Consider the following 25,019-nt stretch of genomic DNA (forward strand, 5'->3'; position numbering starts at 1 on the left):
GGCTTGCTTCACTTTGAATGCTGATTAACATTCAGCACTTGTGCTCAGAGGTGGGACAGCGAGAGGGGAGAACATGGAATTATGGAATTATTATGGGAGAGAGATGAACACAAAGAACATAAAACTAAGTGTGACTGGCAAATAGTCTATAAAAATACAGTCTATAAAAAAAAGCATAATGGATTAAGTCATAAAAATAATAAATAAATATCCATATCCTTATCTAAGCACATTAAATTTGCAAATAGAAACACTATTTATCATAAAATGTATTACTAAACATTTAATATTTATGCAATAGCATATAAAATACATAATATTAATCAAATAAAATGTCTTTAATAAACATGTCCGTATAAGTCTCTATATGAGATATGCTTGGTAACATCAAAAGGAAAGTTGTTTCAGAAGAAGCATGCATTTCTTAATAAAGTATAAAGATTGGGCCCTTATACAGCTACACTTTCACTTGAACTGCAGATGCATTTAAATATGGCTCATTTATTATTCATAGTACTGTAACATATTCTAAAATATATCTTGGGCAGAAGTGAACTGCATTTTTATAGCTTTAATATCCTAAAATATTATGAATATAAATATTTAATATCAAAGACTAAATTTTTGCATTACTTGAGTAAAAATTTTAACAGAAAATTTTATATGAAATTTGTTTGTTCCTTTTGCTTTAATTGCTTTATTGAAATTAAATTTAAATTCAGCTTAAATGAGCATTTCCTTGCACATCTTTACTCAAACTGTTTTCAACAAATTTGAAAACACACACAAAAAAAACATGATTATTGCTGACTGCCTCCACGCAATTCATTGGCCTGGATGATATACAGTATCTGTCTATCTAGAATAGCATGGCACGTTGTGCAGGGACTGAATGGACGTCACCTGCATGGCCGTCTCGTCTGGACAAAGCGATGAGCCGCTCAGTCTGAGTTGAGGGAGTTTGCTCAACAGGAAAGAGCTAATTGTTTCCCCCCCGTCTGTCGTTATCTCCTCTCAGTAAAATGGGTCGCCGTCAGCACATGACCACCCTATCAGTGCCACAGCCTTGGTCCCGCCCCTCCGTCTCCATGACGACGACGCACTTCAAGCACTCCACACCAGTGTGTGCAAAAGCCCACAAGCAACCCACGTGTGAGAGACAGGCACAAATCCACCGTCTTTCACTGCTGCACTAAAGAAATGCCTCCTGCGGGGCACACAGAAAATATTTGCATTTTACCTCTTTTTTTTCTTTTTAGATTACAGATGTGACTCAATGTAGTCTGAATAAATGCATGTGCACAATACATTGCTTGCTTTAGCCTTCGGATGCTGGTGTTTACATTACAGCATATAAAATAAATAAAAAAACATTCCCACAATCGAAATATAATAGGAACTTATATTTATATTGTTTAATAAATAGTTTTGTATAACTTATTTTATGAATAAACAAATACACTGAGCCTCTAAATAAAATAAAAACACAAAATTAATTTGATCAATTACCTATAAAGTGATATAACATTATAAAGCATAATTTAAACCATATTATAAATATAGGAGAAAACACACACACACACGTTGGTTTTTGTGGTTTATGGGGACTCTCCATAGGCGTAATGGTTTTTATACTGAACAAACTGTGTGTGCTATTGCCCTACACCAACCCTACACCTAAACTTAGCCCTCACAGGAGACTTTGTGCATTTTTAGATTTTCAAAAAAACACCATTTAGTATGTTTTTTAAGCCTTTTGAATTACGAGGACATAGGCAGGGGACATAATACCTCTGTCATACCCATGTCATTATACAAATTTGTGCCTCATAAACTACATAAACATGCACATACACACACACACACACACACACACACACACACGCACACTCTGCATGTATATTGTAGAGAGAGAGACAGAGAGAGAGACAGAGAGAGAGAAAGATCAATGTTATATATAAATGAATATAATATTATTATTTCATTACAATAATTCTGAAAATTAATAAAACATTTTATTATATACTGTACAGTCATGGCCAAAAATATTGGCACCCTTGGTAAATATGATCAAAGGCGGCTGTGAAAATTAATCTGCATTGTTAATCCTTTTGATCTTTTATTTAAAAAAAATAAATAAAAAAATTCACAAAAATATAACCTTTCATTGGATAAGATAACTGGAATGGCCATAGCAGAAGTTTGGTTTTGTGCTCAGTGACCTATTTTTGTGTTGTTTTTGAGGTTTGTTTTTGAGCTGTGGTCCTTGGAGAGTCTTTAGCCACTCAAACTCTCCTTCTCACCGTACGTTAGGACGTCCTCTTCCAGGCAGTTTTGTAACATTTTCTGTTGATTGGAAATTCTTAATTATTGCCCTGACGGTGGAAATGGGAATTTTCACTGCTCTGGCTCTTTTCTTAAAGCCACTTCACTAATTTGTGAAGCTCAATTATCTTTTCCTGCACATCAGAAATATATTCTTTGGTTTTTCTCATTGTGATGGATGATTAAGGGAATTTGGGCTTTGTTTTCCCTCCTATTTATATTTCTGTGAAACAGGAAGCCATGGCTGGATAATTTCATGTTCATAATCACCCTGGAGTGCTCAGAATTGTGAATATGAATGGGAATATACTTCAGAGATATTGTGTCCAACGTGTGTTTGAGAAAAACATTTATTTCATAATGATATTTCCCCCCATTTTAAATTCTTATCCAATGAAAGGTTAGATTTTTTTGCGAATTTTTTAAATAAAAGAAGATCAAAAGGATTAACAATACAGATATTCACAGCCTTCTTTGATCATATTTACCAAGGGTGCCGATATTTTTGGCCATGACTGTATATGTACACACACCATATATTATATAATAGCATATAGTAAGTAGGTACATTAAAAAATACATAAATAAAATAATCAAGCAAGCCACAAGAACCCATGGTTAAGAATTTAATTTTTACTCATTTCATTTTATAAATTTATTTATTAATGAATTATAATTTTTTTTATTAATATTTATATTTAATTTATTTAACATTTTATATTTTATTTAATATTTATTTACTTTTATTTTTACTTACTGAGGCTTTATAATTCAATCAATCAAAGAACCCATGATTAAGCACAAACTGTAGGCCATTTATTGTTTGAAAATATAGCGTCTAGGAACATGTCACATCCATATATAATTCTCCTGCTGTGCCTCACTGATGTGTGTAAATCGTCTTTGAAAGTAGCTCATCCAATCAGATTTTAGAGCCAAAACAATCCATTTTATATTCAACAATAACCCCGTTCGTCCAATAATTAGCACCTCACAATAACAGCTTTGCTTTATATGACAATGTGTGAGTGAAATGTGCTTATGTAAGCTGGCCTGCTCAGCTGTTGAGTTTAAATGAGAGAAGCAGAACGAGTAGGAGGCAAGCGTGTGAGAATTGATGTTGCGAGGGACAGAGAAAAGGATTGCTGGAGGGAAAGAAAAGAAAGAGGTCGTCATAAAAGCTATACAGACTGAGTTAAAACACTTGGCATGAACAGCAAGAACACAGAGCGAGCTCCATCGGCTCTTCCTCGCTTCGTCTACCGCTCTTCAGACGGTTTCTGTCCCAGCGAGAGTCAGTGTTTTCATCAACAAGATGAAGGACTGAAACACAAGCAGCTCACTGCTGCGGCTTTACCAGAGCACTGAGATTTCAAAGGATCCATGCCATGGAAAACAGGATTTTCTCTGCCTTTTTCCTGTCACAATGTGATGCGGCTTTGCAAAAAAGCCACTATTGAAGGACGGGTCAGTGCAAACCAGACTGAACCAACAGCAAGCCCACAATTTGCTTCAGAATAGCATACCATCACAATTATCGTTCTTTATGTAGTACATACAATGTGCATAAACATTTTCTCCACGGAATGTGCAAAATGCACAAAACGTATCCCACAATGCAATGCTTTCAACCTGACCTTCCACTTCCTATGTGAAAAAAATAAACCCAGAAGTGTTAAATCTACACACATATATACATATATATATATATATATATATTAGGGGTGGCACGGTACACAGATGTCACGGTTCGGTACGTAGCTCAGTTCAGGGGTCACGTTTTAATATGATTTCGGTACAACAGGAAAAAAAACAACAAATCTACTATGCTCTGTGTTTCTTTTCATTTATTTTTAACAGACAAATTACAATGTTTTCCACCTAGATGTGAAAATACTAAATATTACATGTTATATATATAAAATCTGTTTTGTTTTCATTGTATAAAGATCTGCTTTTATTTGTGTACACTCACAGTGATTATTAATAAGACAATAAGACAATAAAGCTGATTCTGCCGGAAACAGTTGAAGTGATCGCGCCGGAGCTCACACACACACACACACACACACAAACAAACAACTAACAAAACGCACACATCAGATCCAGCATTTCTAACTTGACAGCGCAGTTGGTACTTTATCCAAATAAAATACAGTGAGCCAAACATCAGCGCACCCGCCTCTGTGTCACCGTCGGAACGCGACTGAAGTACAAAGCCTATCATTTGCATGATAAATAATAGTTTAGCATTCAGATACGTTATATCGCAAATATGGAAATATTATGGAATATTTGGATTTGTGCCGAATGAGAGAGGTATGATACATGAGCACAAAGCCCCATTTCGCAAACAGTTGAGTGCACAAGCCTTTAAAGTATACTCCGTTGTCAGTCTATGTGAGAGATGCGTTCAGAATCAGCACATGGTCACTGTCTAGTGGGCTTTGTTTACAAGTGTGCATCTGTGCAACTCTAATGCTGCATCCCAATGTGCCTACTTATACTACGCCCTTAAAGTATGTACTCTTTTGGTGAAGAAAAAGTATACACTTGAGTGTGTAGTACAAGAGTAAGCAAGCTTTGGGACATACTATCACGTCACACAACTGCTCTGTCGCACCTGTTACACGCACCCTGTCACTGTAAACTGGCCTGTCAATCATCTTGTCACACTTAACATCCTCCACATTTCATTTCATTTAACTTCCTACCGTATTAAAGAGAAAAGAAGTAGCTCGTTGATCTGCCAGTCGCGGGTCTTTAATGCAGAGAACTTTGCTCATATCTTCTTCATAATGATGCATTTAAAAGTTAACGACCAAATTTATTTTTATAAAAGTTCACATTGCGGTTGCAGATGAAATATAACACGGATAACAATAAATGAATATTTTTTACCAGGTTAAATGTTGATTATTAGCAACTCAAACCCCTTTTTGCAAACCTCTCTACCTAACCGTCGATCGTGCGCATCCGCCACGTTTGTAGTTTTTCTAACGCGTTTATACTTGTTTGTAGTTCTGGACTGAATCTGTCACCAAAGCGCAATGGATTGTGGGCAATTTTAGCCATTAGAGTGTGCACGGATCCACACTTCAAAAATCGACCAGAAATATTAGACCATCCGGGGACTTTTGGCATACTCTTTTCAACATACTATGCTTTGGGACACACTTATTGTAGTCTCACATACTATTTAGGATGGATAGTATGAACACTGGGACGCAGGGTAAGGCTAGAAGGGATACGTATGGCGCTACATGGCATTCGCTGTTCTTCTGCTGGTGGTTATCAAACAGTCATTTTTGCCATTTTTCTTTTTAAATTTAACACTTTTTTCCCCACTGTAATACTACTGAAAAACAATAAAAAAATTTAAAATGTATAAATAATATATTAAAATATAATATCTAACTTCTTTAATACAGTTTTAATGTTTGCATTATGAGCTTATTTTCATCACACTTCAGTACATTTAAAATCCCCTTCCCAGTAGCCCTCTAATGTAAAAATATTCTTTCTCCTGTTTTTTTGTTTGTTTTTCTATTGTTGAAGTCCTGCAGCAGCTTGAAAACATCTCCTGCTAGATAACACACATGGCACAGCCGCTATCAGCCCTGAAACCAATCTAAACCTCGTTTAGCTCATTAGTATTAACTCAAGAACTCATCTGATTAGTTCAGAATGTGCCCGTAGGGTTAATGAATGGAAGCAAAACATCCCCCGTTTCCTACCAATGACATTACAGCACTAATCTAATAATATAAACCAATAAATGACCTACTAAAGAGTTATCGCTTCCCACCGGGACACAGATCTCTCCTGCTTCAAATCACACACAGCAGCACTCAACGCTATAATAGCACAGCTGTCACATGACCACACAACCCGTGCCAACACACACACACACACACAGGTACGTACAACACACCTGCTGAACATCTCGAATCATCTACTAAAGATGGTCTATTGACATGCAGGTCTCGTCTGTGGACAATTTACAATCAATAATAATGCAAGCAATACAGTTTCACTATGCAGCTTTAGTACGGAGTATTTATGAAATATACAGTACCTTAAGGAGTTCTTTCGGAAAATCATGGCCACTGTTTAGTCCTTCCAGATTCCCGATGAACTGAGTGCAGGACATTCGCTTGCCAACGTTCTGCCAACAGAAATGACCAACACACACCTGTTATTAGTCCTCATTCACCTGCGCAATAACACAGAAATCAACAGCATTCTGACTTTTACACATTTAATCACACACAGCGGAAAAATAAATAACATATATAATCAAAAATAATAAGTTTTTATCAGTATTTCCCACTATAGTGTGAAAATATTCTTACTTCTATAAAACAACAACAAAAACAATAATAATAATAAAATATTAAACACACAGAATATTAAATAATTCAAAAAATGTATTATATCTATCTATCTATCTAGTATTCGTTTTTGTAATAATCTATAAGTATTTATTATTTTGTAAAATCTAAAACTTTTTAAAACATTTTGGCAATAAGAAATTGGCAGAAAATGTGCTTAATAGTCATGAAGACAATACCATAATTCATAAAAACTCAATGGACCTAAAAATAAGCCTAATTTTTAAGCCTTCCTTTTCTCCTCTACTTGTTATAAAATATTTCCAGGACATTTCGTCACCAGATTTGGCTTTTGATGCATTAAAAGGTGCTCAAAAAGTGTACGAGTTTGTAACTTATTGCACATTTTTAGAGGAGATGTCAGAGTCGGGCATTTTCCGCCTCTGAAAGTCAGCACGAGATGTCCTACATTTCAGCTGCGAGAGCATTAATATATGAATGTCTGGAGCTGCAGAAAGGCTCTGGAATACATCGTCTGATATTGTGGACTGAGGAGTTTCATCAGAGGAAAGCTGAAATCGCTCACAGCTCTCATCAGGACCATAAACCTGTTACCATGGCGACAGCGAGTCTGGCCTATAACAGGCATCATGTGTTCGCTGATGGCCCTAAACCCTTTAACAGAAGCACAGGAGCCATGCTAAATATCCTGCCAGCAGACAGACATCAGCAGTGATTGACAGACCACAGATCCCTCCAGACGTCCATCTCTCTGCCTCTTCCACAGCTGAAGGGTTAAACACAACGCTTGCACTCCACAGAGTTACATTAAGAGCCATTAAGAGTCTTTTATTATTCCTTTTGTTCTTACACACTGAGACAGAAGTCAGAATTATTGTTTGCGACAGTATTTCTGAGCATATAGAGCTGTTGACGTCAATTTGTAGGCCAAGCTGGAAGGCTTCAGGATCCCTTGAGTATTTCAAATAGGTTTTTAGATTGGCGGTTAACAGACTTTCATGTTTTGTTCTATAAGAAATTACACACGTCAAACATGATCTCTGAAATCCGTTAAAAACATAAGGTTGTGACATAAGACCTACAACTATCACATGGATGTGAGTTTAAAAGTCAGACAATCATATCAGTCCTTATAAAGCAACATGGTAGCAAAACTGCTGCTCCAAATGTCATTTTCAGAGGAAAACTACAAGAAAGAAAATGCATAATGCATTTCGACAAGATCACATATTCAAATGGTACAGAAAAATGGATATTAAAACTTCACTTATAATCATTCAATACAAAAAATATGGTAAAGTATCTAACTTAAAACTGAATATTGCATCCAGTATCTGTGTGCACTACACATTTTATGCTTATTAGATTACTTATTAGATTAATAGTTTATCAACATGTTAATGGTAAACTGTACTGAAATCAGTAGTGATTTGGCTATTGTTAACTAAAAACTAATACTATAACTATTTGGTTAATTTGGGTAATTAAAATGAAGCTTAAAATAAAACATAATAATAAATATAAATATTACATGTAAAACTTAATTTCTAAAACTAAAATAAAGAGCTAAAGAGAAATAAAAAAAATTCAAGCAAATGAAAATGTGAAATTTTGCCTTCACAACCAACTGAAATATGTTTAATTACTAAAATCAGTAATACAATGCACAGAAATATTAAAAAACTAAAAGCAAAATATAAATATATGATGAAAAACAAAAACAAGCAAAAACCGAAATATTGCCTTCACAACTAACTAAAATAAGATTAAGTCGAAGTACTAAAATTACTTGAACTAAAATAAAATACAGCTAAATAGAAATATAAAAAAAACTAATAAAATAAATTGCATGAAAAACAAAGAAAACTCAAAAATGTGAAATATTATCTAAAAACTGTTGAAGTGCTAAAACGACTGAAAAATTAAAGATAAATTGAAATGTAAAAAAAACAATATTAGTTGTACTGTAAAGTTAGTTCATGTACTGTATATTTTTAATTCACCTTTTCACTCAAATTGTAATGCTGACAATATCATTTACAATAATAAAAAAAAAAAATGTAATAAACTGGAAAAATATGTCTCAGGTCTCAGCCTTTGGAAACCCAATGCATGTTCTTGGATGTGTGTGACTGCACTGCTGCAGTGTTGTTGAGATGAAGATCTGACCCTGCATTACTCTTGTCTGTGTGGTGAAGTGATAATTCAGTGATTTCAGAGTTGACTCACGTGGCCGTGCAGGTCTGTGTTGAGCAGCATAAGAGCACAGATCAGCGTGTGGACACTGTCTGAGAGACACAATCACACACAAATACATATTTACACATGTATGTTGTGTTTATTATGTGACACACACACACACACACACACAAGCTGTACCTTCAGATAGCGTGAGAGATGAATTGCACTGCACATATCGACGGGAAAACTGTGCTAAGATCCGCTCTCTCTCCTGCGTCTCACCTGTCAGAGCAAACTCGAGCAGAAATGCCCTGAAAAACACAAGCAATAATAAACAAATGCCCTGACATCAACACACGATGATGAAAAAAACATTATAAGCCAATGTCATGATAATTTATACAAATGAAAATTAAATGTAAAATGCTAAAATTCATTTAGGTGTCCAGTATTTCTAAACTGACTTGAAAAATCATATTTTTTAGTTAGTAATTTAGTATTACAGATATAACTATTACTAGTAGTAAATTATTGCTTATTATTACTAATAATGTTATTTCACTGTATATACAAATTATATAATACACACACACACTCACTATTACATAACTTGTAGATATAGTATATTACTAAACATATCATCATAAACATAATAAATGTATGAATTTAGAATAATATTAACACGCAAGTGATATAATTATATTGTTGCTTATTAAAATTACTTTAAATATACACACACAATGTGTGTACGTATGGATAGATAGATATTTTGTGTGTAGTTAAACAAAAAGAAAAAACATTTTCATTTACATATTTAATGTGCTGACCTTAGAGCTTGGTCCAAAGTCATTTCAGTAAAATTGAAGTAGTGCAGATATTCCTTTGCCACCAGGCGACTGAAGTCATTGCTAAAAAGGAGTCAGATATGAAAAGACAGTCAAAGAGGATGACAATGCAAGAACAAACAAGGAAGACACGGGAGGAAGGGTGACAGACGCGACCAAGGCCTGTCAGAGATACACCGCTGGATGAACATTCCCATGATGCACCTGTCAGAGAGAGAAGAGCTCTTAAAGTACAGATGCTGTGAGCAATAAAAGCAGAGCCAGAGAATAAAAGCTGCATGAAATCCTGCGTTATATAACAGCGGCACAGAGACCAGCACAGGACAGACAGAGATGGACACACCACAAGGTCAGAGAGAAGATGCTCAAACTTTAAAGTCAACATGAAATCAAAACTGACTGCATTTACTTTCTAACATGTTCCTGATTTTTTTGGTGAACAATACAGGAGCGCATGCTATTCCAAAAAAAATATTATTGTGTTCAGAAAAATGTAATGACTCTGTTTTTGACATAAAAAAATAAAATAATAATTAAAACAAAAAAATATTAAAATGCATGAATACACAAGAATAAAAATGACAGCATAATGTATTGCTAAGATGTGTTATTGTTATAGTTAAACTAATAAAAACCATTTTATTAAATTAAAGCTGAAATAATACAAATTTTAGATGAAAAACTGTTGCCTTGTCAACTGACTGAAATAAGTTTAAGTACAAAAAATTAGAAAAAAATTAGCTTAAAACATATTAAACCTAAATAGAAACTTAAATTAAAAGAAAATCTGAAAAATTGTCTAATATACACTATATATACAGTATATATACATATATACAGTATATATACACATATACACATATGCACATACACACATATACAGTATATGTACACGCACACACACACACACACACACACACACACACGCTCTTTCTCTCTCTATATATATAATTAATTTGCATATTAATCATTTTCAGTATGGCGACACTTTACAAGTTGTTTACATTAGTTTGTTAACATTAAAATTGTTAACAAGTTAATGCACTGAACTATTATGAACATTAACATTTTTATTAACTAATATTAACAAACGTTAAAAAATGCTGTAAAAATATATTGCTTGTTGTTAGTTAATGCATTAACTAATGTTAACAAATTAAACTACCATATATATATATATAGTAACAAGACTAGCAACACTAAAGTAACACGCTTAAAGAGGATTTACTCACTTTTTACTCAAATGTCGTGCAACGTCACACTTCCTGAAGCCGTCGAGATTGTAGAGCCGCTTGGCCAGACGTTTGGCAGAGTCCAGATCAGCACGGTTACCGTTACTGAGAGTGTCATTACTGCCCAAACCCAAACGCTCGCTCAGCTCCTGATCCAAACCTGGGTCCGCAGGAAAGCGAGGAGATTTCTCTCTGAACAAACACACAAATAACATCATTCTGCTGTGCTGAGAAGCCAATAATGACCTCTGACAGCCCAGCTGGAGAACATGCATTTTGCATAAAGACGTGAAGTTTAACTAAATTTTCTCAATGAAAATAATTATGTTATTGTTTTTTTCATGGTAACTTTAAGTACCATGCAAAAACATTATGCATAAGCGTGGTAACCATTCATTACCATAACACTCAGTACATTACATAAACACTGCACCACTTTTCTAAAGGATGAAAACAGAAATAGACTAGGAAGCACCATTTCATGCAAGATACAAAAAGTACAAAAAACATTGTAAGATATATAAGCGTACTAAAATGTATGGTGAGTTCTGCCACACTTCCATTTTATAATTATAAAATAATCATAGAGTCATTACAAATTGAAGTATGGGAATTACGTAGCGACCAAAAACCTTGTTAAACAAATGTTCTTCAAACACATTCAACTAAATGACAGAAATATTATTTAAAGGAGAGCACATATGACATGATTTGACACTACTAACACTGATGTAAATGTAGTATCTGGGATTCTGGCATAAATTGTGGTTACCAAGCTAAATAACAACCACAAACAGCTTTACAGTCAGAAATCATTTCCATTTTGTAATGGTGTTAAATTGTTATTGCGCCCTATTGATCCGATTTCCTCTGGTTTCTATAAATGAACGTGGGACAGCAGTCCTCATCTCTCCACTTCTTATCAGTGACTCACGCTAAATCCACACCAAAAACAAACCATGGGCACAAATGTGTGAAACTCAAACAAAGACGTCTGGAAGCACAGAAATGCTTCTTAAAGAGACAAGCACGACAAATGAGTCTTTACTCCATATCTTATGGAGTATCAACCCTATTAGCATTGACAAACAACAACTAAAGCCTTTTTTTTTTATTACTTGAAATTAACGTTACATAATAAACATTAACAAATGAATAAAAAAAGAAGAAAAAAATTTGATAAATCCACACAAAATGTATCAAACCCACACGAAAAACAAACCATGGGCAGAAATGAGTGAAACGCAAACAAAGCTGACTAAGCGCAGAAACGCTTCTTAAAGAGACACGTGTGGCAAATCACTATTTATTCCATATCTGGGTTATTAATGTTAACTGAATCTAAATCTAAAAGTATTTTCATTACTTGGGAGAAAAAAAAAAAAAATGACTGAAATATATTTATATAAACCCATAAATATTTAATATGGCTTAATGTATTAAGATGCATTAAGCACAATTAAAAGGTAAAATTTGATATATAGTTATTATTAAATGTACTACAAGGCAAGCAGACGGCCATGAACACAATACGCAAACTTTCCCTTGTCCTCCCATACAGCAATACGCTTAATGTGGCATAATGGACTAAATTTAATATAATAATAATAATAATAATAATAATAATAATAAGGGACTTGAGGGTGTTCTGTAGTCTTTGACTAAGATGACAAAGACAATTAATTAGCCTATAAGTCTTGACACAAATATACAGACCACCAGATATGAACGTGCATTATGAAATGCATTGTGATAGTAAAAGGATGCGATGCTTTAAAACTAATTTAGTACAATAACGAACAGGGTCCTGCAAGTCATCTGTAGGAGAAAAAGACAAGACCTGCAAATCCATGGCTACAGAACAGCAGAATATGAACGCAATGCACAAAGTTTCTCGTTAAGCGTTTTCCTCCCATAGAAAATAATTTTAAATAAAACGCATAATATAGCTTAATGGACAAAGACAATGATATAAAAGAGCTGTAGACCGTTTATTCTATTTGGAAAAACGCTTAACGTGAAACTTTGTATGTTGCGTTTATTCTGGGCTCACTTGCCTGTACATAATCATTTAATAATGATGATGAGCATATTGAGTTTGCTCTATATCATCCATTACGCCACAAGCCACATTACCCCACGTTTTGTGGTATGGGAGGAAAATACTATGTACATAATCATTATATTAATTAAACTGTATATTGAATTTGATATTTTAATAGCACTATCTTAACACATTAAGCCATATTAAATGTTTATGGTTTTCTACGGGAGGAAAATGCTTAACGAGAAAACTCATATTCTGCTGTTCTGTAGCCACGGATTTGCAGGTTGTGTCTTTTTCTCCTATAGATGACATTTAATAATTTCTCGCGGAAACGAAAGTGTCTGAAAGTGCAAATCTGCAGTCAGACCTTTCTCAATCTTCCTGATTGATCTCAATTCCTCAGCATATCCAACAGCGCAGAAAAACTTGATGATGTAACAGAAACTATGGACTCTCTCTTTTCTAGCACTTTAGATATGGTTGCTCTTAAGGAAGATTAAGGAAAAGAGTCCAACACCGTGGTATAATGAGCACACTTGCACTCTAAAGATAGCAGTCCGGAAAATGGAGCGCAGCTGTAGGAAAACAAAACTAGAGGTATTTCGTATTGCTTGGCGGGAAAGTACCCTATCTACAGAAAAGCATTGGAAACTGCTGCTAGATCTAATTACTTTTAGTCTCTTTTAGAAGAAAACAAACATAACCCCAGGTATTTATTCAATACAGTGGCTAAATGAACAAAAAAGAAAGCATCAGCTGTAGGGATGGCACGGTACACAGATGTCACGGTTCGGTACGCACCTCAGTTCAGGGGTCACGGTTCGATACGATTTCGGTACAACAGGGGAAAAAAAACAAATCTACTATGCTCAGTTTCTTTTCATTTAATTTCTAATAATTTATTTATTTAACACCCGATGTACTTGTTACATCGTAAGAAGAATGGCATCTACGCTAATATTAGTCTCTTTCTTTCTTATTCCGAGATCACCGTAGCCACCCGATCCAGTCCGTATCCAGATCAGATGGTAGATCATCACCTAGAGACTACCTCTACAGCCTTGAACATCAGCGGATATCAGGACACCTAGATGAGCCCCAGAGACAGATCCCCAGTGAAGACCTCGTCACCTAGACGGCCATTGGGGACAAGTATTGCACAAATCGTTGACTTGATTGCACAGATACGATTTAAACTGAACTGAGCTGGACGATGACATCACTGAATTCAATAATGAAATGCCTTTAACTGAAAATTGAGTGTTTAATCTTGTCATTTTACATAGACACACTATTTTCCTATTTTGATATTGGAAAGTTGCTTTGATGCAATCTGTATTGTTAAAAGCACTATATATATAAAGGTGACTTGACTTTGCCCATTGTAGGTGTTCTGTGTTGTTTCCAGTTTTATAATACCAAATTATGAGCAATAACAACAGTTATGCTTGTCTTTTCTGCTTAATACTTCTATATTACATTCATTAGGACAATGACAGATTAATACAGCAATACAGTGCTAATCTGCATCCAGTCCAAACGGTTTCTACCTGTACGGTGTGTGGCAGCGGGTCAGGACGCTCCTCTCCTTCAGCGCAGAGCAATGCCAGCAAAACACTGAGTGGGCTTTTTCCCTCAGACCATCTCTGCCAAAACGCCTCCGTGATGTGACTCTCTGAACCTGAGCCATGTTTGAATTAATGCTCAGCTTTTCGCAGTCCACCTGAGCCGTTTGTCCAGCGACTGTGCTCTCAGAATCACCTCAGGTGTTTGAGGACATCTCCGTGAGACCAATGCTGCGGTTTGAATCTCTTTGTGACTGAATTAATCTGTTTTTAGTCATTAAATAGCTCTATTCCAAAGATCCTGAAATTTCAATGCATCCTCGAATTGTTTAGCTCACTAACTTGCCAGATATTTTATTCCCAATGAGTTTCCCACTGCTTTCTCTCTCTTTGTGAATGTTGTTGACGCTCCAATGACCTTCTCAGTTCAGTGTGGCATGTAACATCTCTCAATTGCTCCCTCTATAGTGACGACTCAGTTCACATGCATTTTAAAATGTACAAACCATTGGTTTTCTCTCCCATGATTCTCTTTATAATAGTGATAAAGTAATTTAGGAGTCATAGGATCACGTACACACCGTTAACGAATACATTCACTCCTCAAATGAGTGCTTTATCTTTCTCTGTACACACAGTTTAGTTATTTATCTGTGTGACAGCCACATTCTACAACTAAAATCACTTAAAAGGTATTTACTTCTGCATTTACAGTAAGTGTGGCTGTCAGTCCTAAAATTTTGCTGTACCATTTTGCGGTAAACAACCAACGAGTCAGTAGAAATGACTTGATAGAAAACAAAATGCATCGCTGCTTTCACAATAATATGAAGCAGAACAACTGTTTTCAATCTTGATAATAAGCAAATCAGCATAGAATGATTTCTGAAGGATCATGTGACACTGAAGTAATGATGCTAAAAATTCAGCTTCGATCACAGGAATAAATGACATGTTAACAGATATTCACACAAAGAACGGTTATTTTAAATTGTAAAAATATTTCTGTTTTTCACTGTATTTTTGATCAAATATAATGCAGTATCGATGAACATAACTTCTCGGAAAAAACATTAAAAGAAATCTTACCAATCCCAAACTTTTGAAGTGAAGTGAAGTGACATACTGCCAAGTAAAGTGACCCATACTCGGAATTCGTGCTCTGCATTTAACCCATCCAACGTGCACACACACAGCAGTGAACACACACACCGTGAACACACACCCGGAGCAGTGGGCAGCATTTATGCTGCGGCGCCCGGGGAGCAGTTGGGGGTTCGGTGCCTTGCTCAAGGGCACCTCAGTCGTGGTATTGAGGGTGGAGAGAGCGCTGGACATTCACTCCCCCCACCTACAATCCCTGCCGGCCCGAGACTCAAACCCGCAACCTTCGGATTACGAGTCCGACTCTCTAACATTAGGCCACGACTTCCCCGGACATGTTAATTGAATGGTAGTGTATATTCACACACAATCCACTTGATGATTAACCTTATACTATTTTCTCTGTATTCTATGTAGGGAAAACAGTCAAACATAGAATGAAAGAGAGAAAGTTTTTCTGTGCCGCTGCCGCTGCTTAACGTTTGGCTAAGCACCTTCACAATGCTGCTACTGTTCCTGCCATGCCAAATGAATAACACACACAATTTTAACTGGCCTAACAAATGAGCACTCATTATAAGACAACTAGGATTTGATTGGTTGATAGGTTGGCTGACCAGTGCAAATCCATTGTGTTGTGTTTATTGTATTAGTTAAACCGTTGCACCTCATCCATATCTAACATAGGGATTTTTTATACAATACAGGCAATTGCAACAGTGATGCTTTTAATACTAAAGATATGCTTGATTCTAAGTGACACCTTTGCAAATAGCACTTATGAATAACTGTCTCCATCTAGTGGTTTACTTTAGCTACTACAGGATGGTTGTGTAATATTGCAGTGCAATGCTGAACTGTGCCTCCAAATACATATAACATTTACAACAGGTGCTAACTTATATAAGACAAAAACAGAATACAGACATGGGACACATCACAATATTCATCGTATAAATAAGGATTTATGGAGTAAAATTCCTCTAGTTATAAATAATTTTTCAAACTATTCCCAGCCTCCTGGGTTTCTCTGTGTCTCAAGGTGATCCATGCGGCAGTAACTTCTGTTGTCTGCCAGCAATCGGCTTTGCCTTTCATCTGTCCTTCACACACACACACCCCTAGCCTCTCAAAACGAGTTGAAAATGGAATGTGCATAGTATATAATAAATAAAATCCATAAAATATTACAAATTATTTTATATTGATTACTTAGTAACCCTAAACCCTTGTTAGTATGTTTTACGTCAAAAGAAATGGTTGCTTGAATACTCCCTCTGCTGGAAAAACTGAGCCATTGCAAAGAACATATTAGTGAGCCAGGTATACTCTGGGCTTGTCCAAATAGCCACACTTGCGGTCTTGACCACTTGTCTACTTACATGACATATTTCCTCTAAATGTTCAAGTGAGCACGAAGACTACAACCTTTCATTATCCAGTGGGACACACTTATAGTGTTTTAAAAATTCAAGCATTTACAGAGCTTTGTTTTGATTTTCACTAAACTTCTAAAATGTTCAGTAGTCTCTATAACAGACAACACAATTGAACAGTTGGGGTGCTTCTAATTAAGTGATTCAAAAGCAGTTGCAAATGTTGTACAAAATAAACATACTTATCTTTGCACAAACAAAATATGCAACCCTTTATGCTTTACTACCAAATTGTAATACCTAATCATTATTCAAATGTAACTTACACTGGGAAGGTTTTTTGGACCTCTTTGTAAAAAGTTTCAAGATTTATTTCCCGAACATGATGGGATACACTTTGCCTTGCATACTGCTCCAGAGCGGTGTTTGAAAAAGTGTGGATTTAGTTTGTGTTAAGGGCACTGAGCTTTAGCATTTTTAAACCCTGGGACAGTCATGTGAAATTACTTCCTGTTGCATGCACGTGCCCTCATGTGGCCAAGACCGCAAGTGTGAGTATTAGGACAAGCTCTCAGAATGGCATACCTCCATACTACACAGATGACCTTCTACAACCATAGCACACTACTAAATTTTCCTAGCCAAAACATATAATTGCTCACTTTAGTGATGAAAATGACACAAACCTGGGCAGTGAAAGAGGTGGGTTGCTCTGCCAGCTCTGTCCGTTGCGATCGTCGGACCCGCTGCTGAGACGTTCGCTGGATGGCGCCCGTGTGGCATCCGTATCTCCTGTTATTGTCAGTGCCGACTCTGAGAGGCTGGGCATCTCTACATGTGCCAATGGCGCGAAACTGAGCTCCACAATTTGCCGGGCGCTATGGTAGATCTGACCCTGCACCTGTGGAGTCAGTGTGGGGAGGTCAAAGGTCAGGATGGTTTGAGTGCTAGAGGTCAGAGGGTCGGGACTGTCCAGACTGCTGTAGGAGGTGCCCTTGGCACGGTGTGACTCCATGATGTTCTCAAAATGCCGGCTGAATGTGTCCAAACTGTCTCCGGACCTTCTGCGAGGACCACGGACCAGGATGGGAGATTTTAGAGCTGGGTGGTTGTTACTGAAATGATCTTGAGGCCTAGAAAAAGATAGGCTTGTTATTTCTGATATTCTGAACCATAATGAATTGTTTAAAAGTTTCTTAAAGGGGTCATCGGATGCAAAATTCACTTTACCAGTTTTTTAAACAAAAATGTGTGTTGGAAGTGTTTGTACACATCCATTCTATAATGATAAAAATCCACCCAGTGTTTTTTTTTAAATCCCTATTTTAAAATCCCCTTTCTCAAATCAGGCTGTTCTGAGATTCCTGTCAAAATGACGTAGTTCTGTACAGGCCGCTCCAATGATAGTTGATTGACAAGGCCATCTTACATTAGACCCGCCCTAAGTGAGCTGTCCCGCCATTGTGTCGACTCCGGTGCAGGGGAAGACAAGATGTCTCTGATTAAGCGATTGAGTTTTGTTTTGTTGTTGGATATAATAATAAATATAGCAGTCATTAGTTACTCTCGACATCTGAGCCGCTGAAGATGGAGAGGATTAACGTTTTTTTTTTAAGGGAATGCACCGATCCCCGATCTGCCTAAGTGCGTCTATGTTCACGCGGATCATTCGTGATCCAGCTTCATCTACAGAAGAAGTGATAAGGGTTTTTTTAATAAATCTTTGCAAATCGCTTTTCCTAATAATGTGCTAGTTTACAGTCTGCTCGTCACTCCACGGAAGAGAGGGGCGGGGTAAACAGAGCTCATTAGCGTTTAAAGCAATATGGCCTAAAAAATGGCTTGCTGAAAACAGAACTGATTTTCACAGGGTAAAGAAGGTGTTTTTTACACTACCATTGAGAAATTTTAAACAAAGTGTTATAGACTTTTCATTATGATCCTAAATAATCATATCAACTTGTGGAAAATGGGCAGCCGATGACCCCTTTAAAAAAAATAAATGTGTGTTTGCCACTTCCCACCTCTTTAGCATCATGCTGTAAAACTCCTCTTCCTCATCTCGCTGATCAGCCAACAGCCTCCTCACATCGCCCTGCATCCTGACAGTGACCCAGCTCGCAACCTCCTCCTCTTCTTCCTCCTCCTCCTCCTCCTCCTCCTGTCCATCTGTTCTTTCATTCGGCATCTCACCTAGCGGGCTGCTCCCAGCACAGGAAGTTCCCATGACACTTCGGTTACTTCCAAACGCTGAGTCAGCATCCTCTTGCTCTGCTAACAGCACCTCGTCTATGTCTGTCTCCCGGTAACATCGTAAAGGAACGGCGTCCAAATCGGTCTCGGTGTATTTCAATGTTCGCCGAATTATGCCCGTTTTGGGGGAGGTGCCTGGGGCCGCAGGGGGCGGAGTCACCAGCTCCACCTCCACGTGTTGGACGTCATGATTAGCTCTGAGAGCAAGCTCCTCCAATGGCAGGTATGAGGGTGGTATTGGGGTGGAATGGCCATTTGGTGGAGCTGTGGAGGATTCTAGAACATCTAGGTGAAGAATAAATAAAAAAAATTCAGCTATGAAGTGATCAGTTTGGTTCAATGTATAATGACAATGTTTTGTTGATGTTTACTTAGGGTTGGAGCTAAGCTCTGCAGGGCTGTGGCCCTCCAGGAATTGAGTTTGACACCCCTGATCTAAACGTATTTATGCTTTAAAATAATCCTAGAAAACAGCACTTAATTGCTAATGCCGGAATCTAAGTGATCATTAAAACTGATATTAAAGGGGTCAACTGGATACTCACTCTTCTCTCTTTTGCTGGCAGTGTTTTCTGCTGGAGTGCCAAACAGAAACTCCCACTTGGCACGAGCCATTTTCTGACAGTGTAGAGATGGACCTGGCACTAAAGAACCGCCATCAGACTGCAACACCCACACAATATAAACACATTAGCTTATAATAAACAGTGAACTCGATGTACTTGCAAACAAAGGGCCTCATTCATCAGAAGGAACTTGTTCAAACTGTTCTTAAAGCACTGTAATAACATAGCTGGAATTCAAGCAATAATGCAAAAATTATTTTACGAAGAGGGACTCACCTGTATTCCTGATGATGGGTGATCTGATTGGTTGCTGTTCTGGCTGGACTCAGGTGAGATGCAATCTCTGTCTCCTAGGCTTCCCGTTACTCCACTAGAGCTTGGGGACGACCCAACCAAACCCTGGTGATCTCCAAATCCCTGTTCGTCCTCTCCTCGCTCCCCCTCTTCTAATACCACTGGCCCTAGAAGCAAAGCCTGTCTTCTCCTCCATTCTGCCTGTCTCTGTTGCTGTGTTAGCCTGGTCATATCCTCTGCACTTTCCCCAGGGCTGTGGTTTGCTCCACATACCGAATTGCTCACAATCTCCTCTCTTCGTTCTATGACCTCAACCCTATCGCTTTTTCTGTACACTGGACTGCTGCTCCTGAAATTAGCTTCTAACTTTTCTGACAAACTGAACTTCCCTTCCTCTTTCTTTGCCTGCTCTTTCCACTGCTGTCTAGATGTCCAACTGACCGGAGAATCGTCCACACTCTGACCAATAAACAACCGCCTGGAGATCTCCACACTTTCTGCGACAACATGGTAATTCCAGTCCTCCTCGTCCAGGAACCAGGGTTCCCCAGATGTCCACTCCTCTCCAGTGTACTGTGGAGGCTTGTGACGGTGTAAAGTGGGGCTCTCAGAGACTGGCAGGTCAGGTCTAAGCTGACGAGGATCTCTGAGTGGAGAACACACGTCTGCTTTGGACAGACTTGGACGAAGAAGACGAGATGGGAGGGCTGGAGAATCAGGGTCTCCTCTCACTGGGGCAGGGCAGAATGAGTGATTGGCCAGATCATCTCTTAAATCCAAGCTCTTAGTAGCTGGTGCTTCATGCAGGTGCGGAGGAACCCCATTTGTCGTAGAATGGTCTTCATGCACAGGTATGTTCATGTTGACAGCTGAATGATGCACTGGACTCTGCTGTAAGGACTCGTGCTGGATTTCTCTAGAAGGATACCCATAGTTTGTGCTACTTAGATTAGATGAACCCCCGAAAACATCGAGAGGAGAACTTCGGACCTCGTTGAAAATTGTTGACACCTTGGTGGCCTCTTCTGCAATCTTGTGGGTGATCTCAGGACTGTTCAGAGCTGAGGAGTTATTGCTTCCACTCAGCTGGTTCAGACCATGAGTGGATGTGTTTGTGAGGCTGGTCCTTTGCCCTGACGGAGTCCTGTCTTCAGCCTTCTTTGGAAGAACTGGAGCGGAGCAGTCTTGCTTTGAACGGAGTTCCTGCTTGGGGCATCCTTGAGACCTGGAGGTGGATTTCTGCTGGTTGTTGTGGGATGAGAAAGCATCTGGTGCTGGGCTTTTGGGGACACCACACGCAGCTCCTACCCTGCCTTGGTCAGGATCATGGCGGTAGGCACTACATTTTGGCACTGGTGGGCTTGCCCAAGACTGGCATCTTTCTCTATTTTGCTGATGAAACTCCGGACTCCAGTCTGAGCAATGAGAAAGCTTACACCTCAACTGGGGAGACCCAAATTCCTTAAGGGCTTGCTGTGTTGCAGCTTGACCGATAGGCTCCAAAGTAGAACCCATGTGCTGGTGAAATGGACTATTACTGCAGGTAGATTCTGCAGGTCGCGACCACACGGGGTCACTACACCTCTTATGTGGACAAGCCGCTACCTCCTTTATTCCATCGGGACTATTACACAGACTCTCTATGGTTTTGACATGGGCCTTCTCAATGTAGCTGAAAGTGACCACGGACCTCTGGCCGTGCATTGGTTTAGAGTTCTTGTGATGGCTGCATGCTCGACAAGGTGTCTCAGGACCAGATGTCCGTCCAGAGTCTGACGAGTTGGCATGTTTTAATTGTTTACTGTCAATGTTGTAATTGAGGCTAGAGGACACTTCTTGGAATGGTTCTTGCTGGGGAATGCTGCGTCTTTGAGGGGAATCCAGATAATTGTGCGAAGCCTGCAGTCTGAAGCTAACATTTGGCCTGAATGTGCTGCTGGGAGGTGCGGGACACCCAGATGCCACCTGTGCTAATTTGGTCAAAGCTTCAATGGGACCATCTTGCTCCACTGTCGTCTCACAGGAACCACCTTTCCCATCATGCTCTGGTGGGGATCTTACCTCCACATACAAATGAAGGACTTTCCCAGTTTGAGACATGGCGTCATAACAGTGCAACACAAAGAGAGACACTGTGATGAAGACTAAAGAAGAGACAAACAGGGAGAGACGGGGATACTTTTTTCCATTCTGGTCAGTTTGTGAATTCCTGTGACTTGTCTGCTAGTGTACTTTTAGTTAATGGAGATGCTGTTCTTCACATACCCTCTCCTGCCAGACCAGCCACTACAGATGGAGATGACATGGACCATTGCACCTGGAGAACACATGGAGAAAGACAGACAATTAATAAATTGAAATTATTCAAGTGCTGCACATACATTTTGTGAAGATTTTCCTGGCCACAGTCAGCCTTGGCTTTTTCAAGTTTTTAAAGCTTTAAACCTGATGTCATTAATGCATGTAAAGCTGCTTTGAATCAACTTGTGAGGAGTTATACGAACAAAAATTATTTAAATATTTGGTGTCACGGGTCACGGGTTGTGTCACTTCATGTTAACATTAATTGCTAAACAGGGCCTGTAAGGACAACTAAAATTGCTCCAAGATCCAAAACTTGTGAAACAAAGCAACATGGCAGAGAAGTAGAGTACATTTCTCGGCCTTGACATATCAGTAGAAATTCAGTTATAGAGATGCAGCAACCTGATTATATCAGCAGCAGTCATCTGACTCTCTGACATCTTTTTTTTTTTTTTCCCCCACTGATGACATACTCATTCTATAGTTCACCCATCCATTTAACCAATGCGCTCTAATACTAAACAAACAGAGGGAATGTCCTCCAGCAGAGACTAAATACACCACTGAAAAGAGACTTCTAGACTGCATTTCATTGTCATACTCTCTTGAAAATTGACTGAAGATATTTTACCTTTTTTGCAATATTTATTGTTAACAACGCCGTTCTGTTTGAGAAAAGCCAAATTGACCATCTGCATGAAGGGATGGGCTTATTCACTGCGTAGCAGAGAAATTAATTCCTAAAATCCTACATGGTTACACACACACATACAGATATATGCACTAAACCTCAGTGACTCATACAGTAAACTCCCATCCAGGCCTACAAATATTAGCAGCGTGTTTATCGATGAGAATACTGATATACCTTCCCCTAAACTATGCAAGGGAAATTTCAAATAAAGGAATAAATCAACATGATAATAGGGCATATTTGCAGAATTCTATGACTGACCGATCAGAATTAAGTTCTCCATAAATTTTCACATATGCACTGATACAAATAAGCTATTGTGTATTATTTTACTTGGAAATATGATGCTGTTCTAGAAAAGTGCTTCCTGCAGTCTCTGAGACGCCTGGTGATTGATTGAAGGATCTCTCTTCTCTCATGTGTGTTGCACACACACACACACACACATACACACTAACATGCTCTTCTGAAAGTGCAGGTGCATGTCATTGACTTTGCTGCTGCAGCACAAGTGAAGGATAAATGAAAACCGCTCTCATGTCAAGAATCAATCAGTGAGACTCTCTAAAACAGTGCATGCATGCACACAACCTTTTAAAAATGAAAACCTCCACTGACATCATTTACTCCTAGAAGGGCCCTTTACAGCGAAGCCGGAATGTAAGCCCACACAACCGAAAGTAATGTACTTCTGCTGGCTCACATTAAAAGTACATGCCTGTTATCTAGACCAGGTCAAAGTTTTGCTGGTTAGCATGCCCCAGTTAGCCTCTGCTGGTATACGCCGTAACAACACCATAAGAACCCAAAACTATCCTTCTCCATTGATAGCTATTAGAAATTTCAACATTTATGCATTTAAGCTATGCATTTTATTTTTTTACTTATTTATTTATTTTTTGTCAGTATGATCCAGCTGAACTTGAACACTAATTTGCTACAGATTTACAGATGTCCTGGCATGAACTGTGCACATTCAAAAGTACTCAATCTTAAACTACATAAACTACATAAAAAAAAAAGAATAATAATAATAAAAACAATGATGTAAAATGATTCTCAAAAAGGTAATTTCTGCTTTTCATCTCACAATTGTATCTTCTTCCAAATTGTATCGTAATTTGGACTTTGTTTCTTGCAAATCTGAGAAAAAATAAGTCAAAAATGCAGGACAAATTGAGAGATACTGTATAAACTCAGAATTCTGACTTTATACTTCATAAGTTTATGTCTCGCAATTCTAACGTTTTCCTATCTGAATTTCTCACAATACAGATTTTTGTTAGTTTGTTTCTGCAACGGAATAAAACACATGCCAACTTTTTCTCTCACAAATCTAATTTTATATCTCACAATTTCTATATTTCTATATAATTTTCTCATATTTTTTTTTAAACAGGACAGAATTGTGTGATGAAAACTACCTTTTTTATTCTGTGGTAGAAATGTCTACTAAACTGGCAACATTTCAAAGCAAACTTTACATCCAAGTACACATCCTAGAAGTTGTAAAGTTTACGCTTGGGGAAAAGGTGTTCATGCGTGCATTTGATTTGAGCGAACAGAACAATTGCTCACTCAAATATAAGAAAAACAAACTAAGCTGTATAAAAGCAGCCAACATTAAAAAAAGAGTGGATCTAACAATTACAATTCTAGTTTTTTTGGAGCTAATATGAAATGAGGACTTTTATTTGGATTAACTATTGCTTTAATTGTTTAAGCAATTTTGCACAACTTCTTACTTATCATAATTTGATATTAAATAATTGACCCAATTAATATTCATGAGATAGTGAGTCCATTGCAGCCTCCATCTTCAAAACGTGCATCTCTGTGTCAAAACACGTGTACAAGCAATCTAACACACACACACAC

At 37.7% G+C, this 25,019-nt stretch overlaps 2 protein-coding genes across 2 annotated transcripts in view; both read right to left on the reverse strand.

The window, feature by feature from the left end:
- LOC306857531 (PH and SEC7 domain-containing protein 1-like) overlaps positions 1–18,045 on the reverse strand; it is a gene marked incomplete at its 5' end in the record, with an annotated part of 39,430 nt that extends 21,385 nt beyond the window's left edge. The window contains 6 exons of the mRNA XM_079397516.1: positions 6,404–6,493; positions 8,910–8,968; positions 9,060–9,172; positions 9,689–9,769; positions 10,939–11,130; positions 17,717–18,045. Coding sequence (XP_079253642.1) covers positions 6,404–6,493; positions 8,910–8,968; positions 9,060–9,172; positions 9,689–9,769; positions 10,939–11,130; positions 17,717–18,045 — 864 coding nt within the window. The remainder of the gene's footprint in view (positions 1–6,403; positions 6,494–8,909; positions 8,969–9,059; positions 9,173–9,688; positions 9,770–10,938; positions 11,131–17,716) is intronic.
- A 541-nt stretch (positions 18,046–18,586) lies between these two features.
- Positions 18,587–20,374, reverse strand: LOC306857487 (uncharacterized protein; the record flags this gene model as incomplete). Its single annotated transcript, XM_079397465.1, has 4 exons — positions 18,587–18,611; positions 19,055–19,568; positions 19,829–19,946; positions 20,126–20,374. The coding sequence occupies 4 exons, from the start codon at positions 20,372–20,374 to the stop codon at positions 18,587–18,589; spliced, it is 906 nt and encodes a 301-aa protein (XP_079253591.1).
- Positions 20,375–25,019: the final 4,645 nt, after the last annotated feature.

This window comes from Barbus barbus (genome assembly GCF_936440315.1).
Source record: "Barbus barbus genome assembly, chromosome: 38".
Taxonomy (NCBI): Eukaryota; Metazoa; Chordata; class Actinopteri; order Cypriniformes; family Cyprinidae; genus Barbus; species Barbus barbus.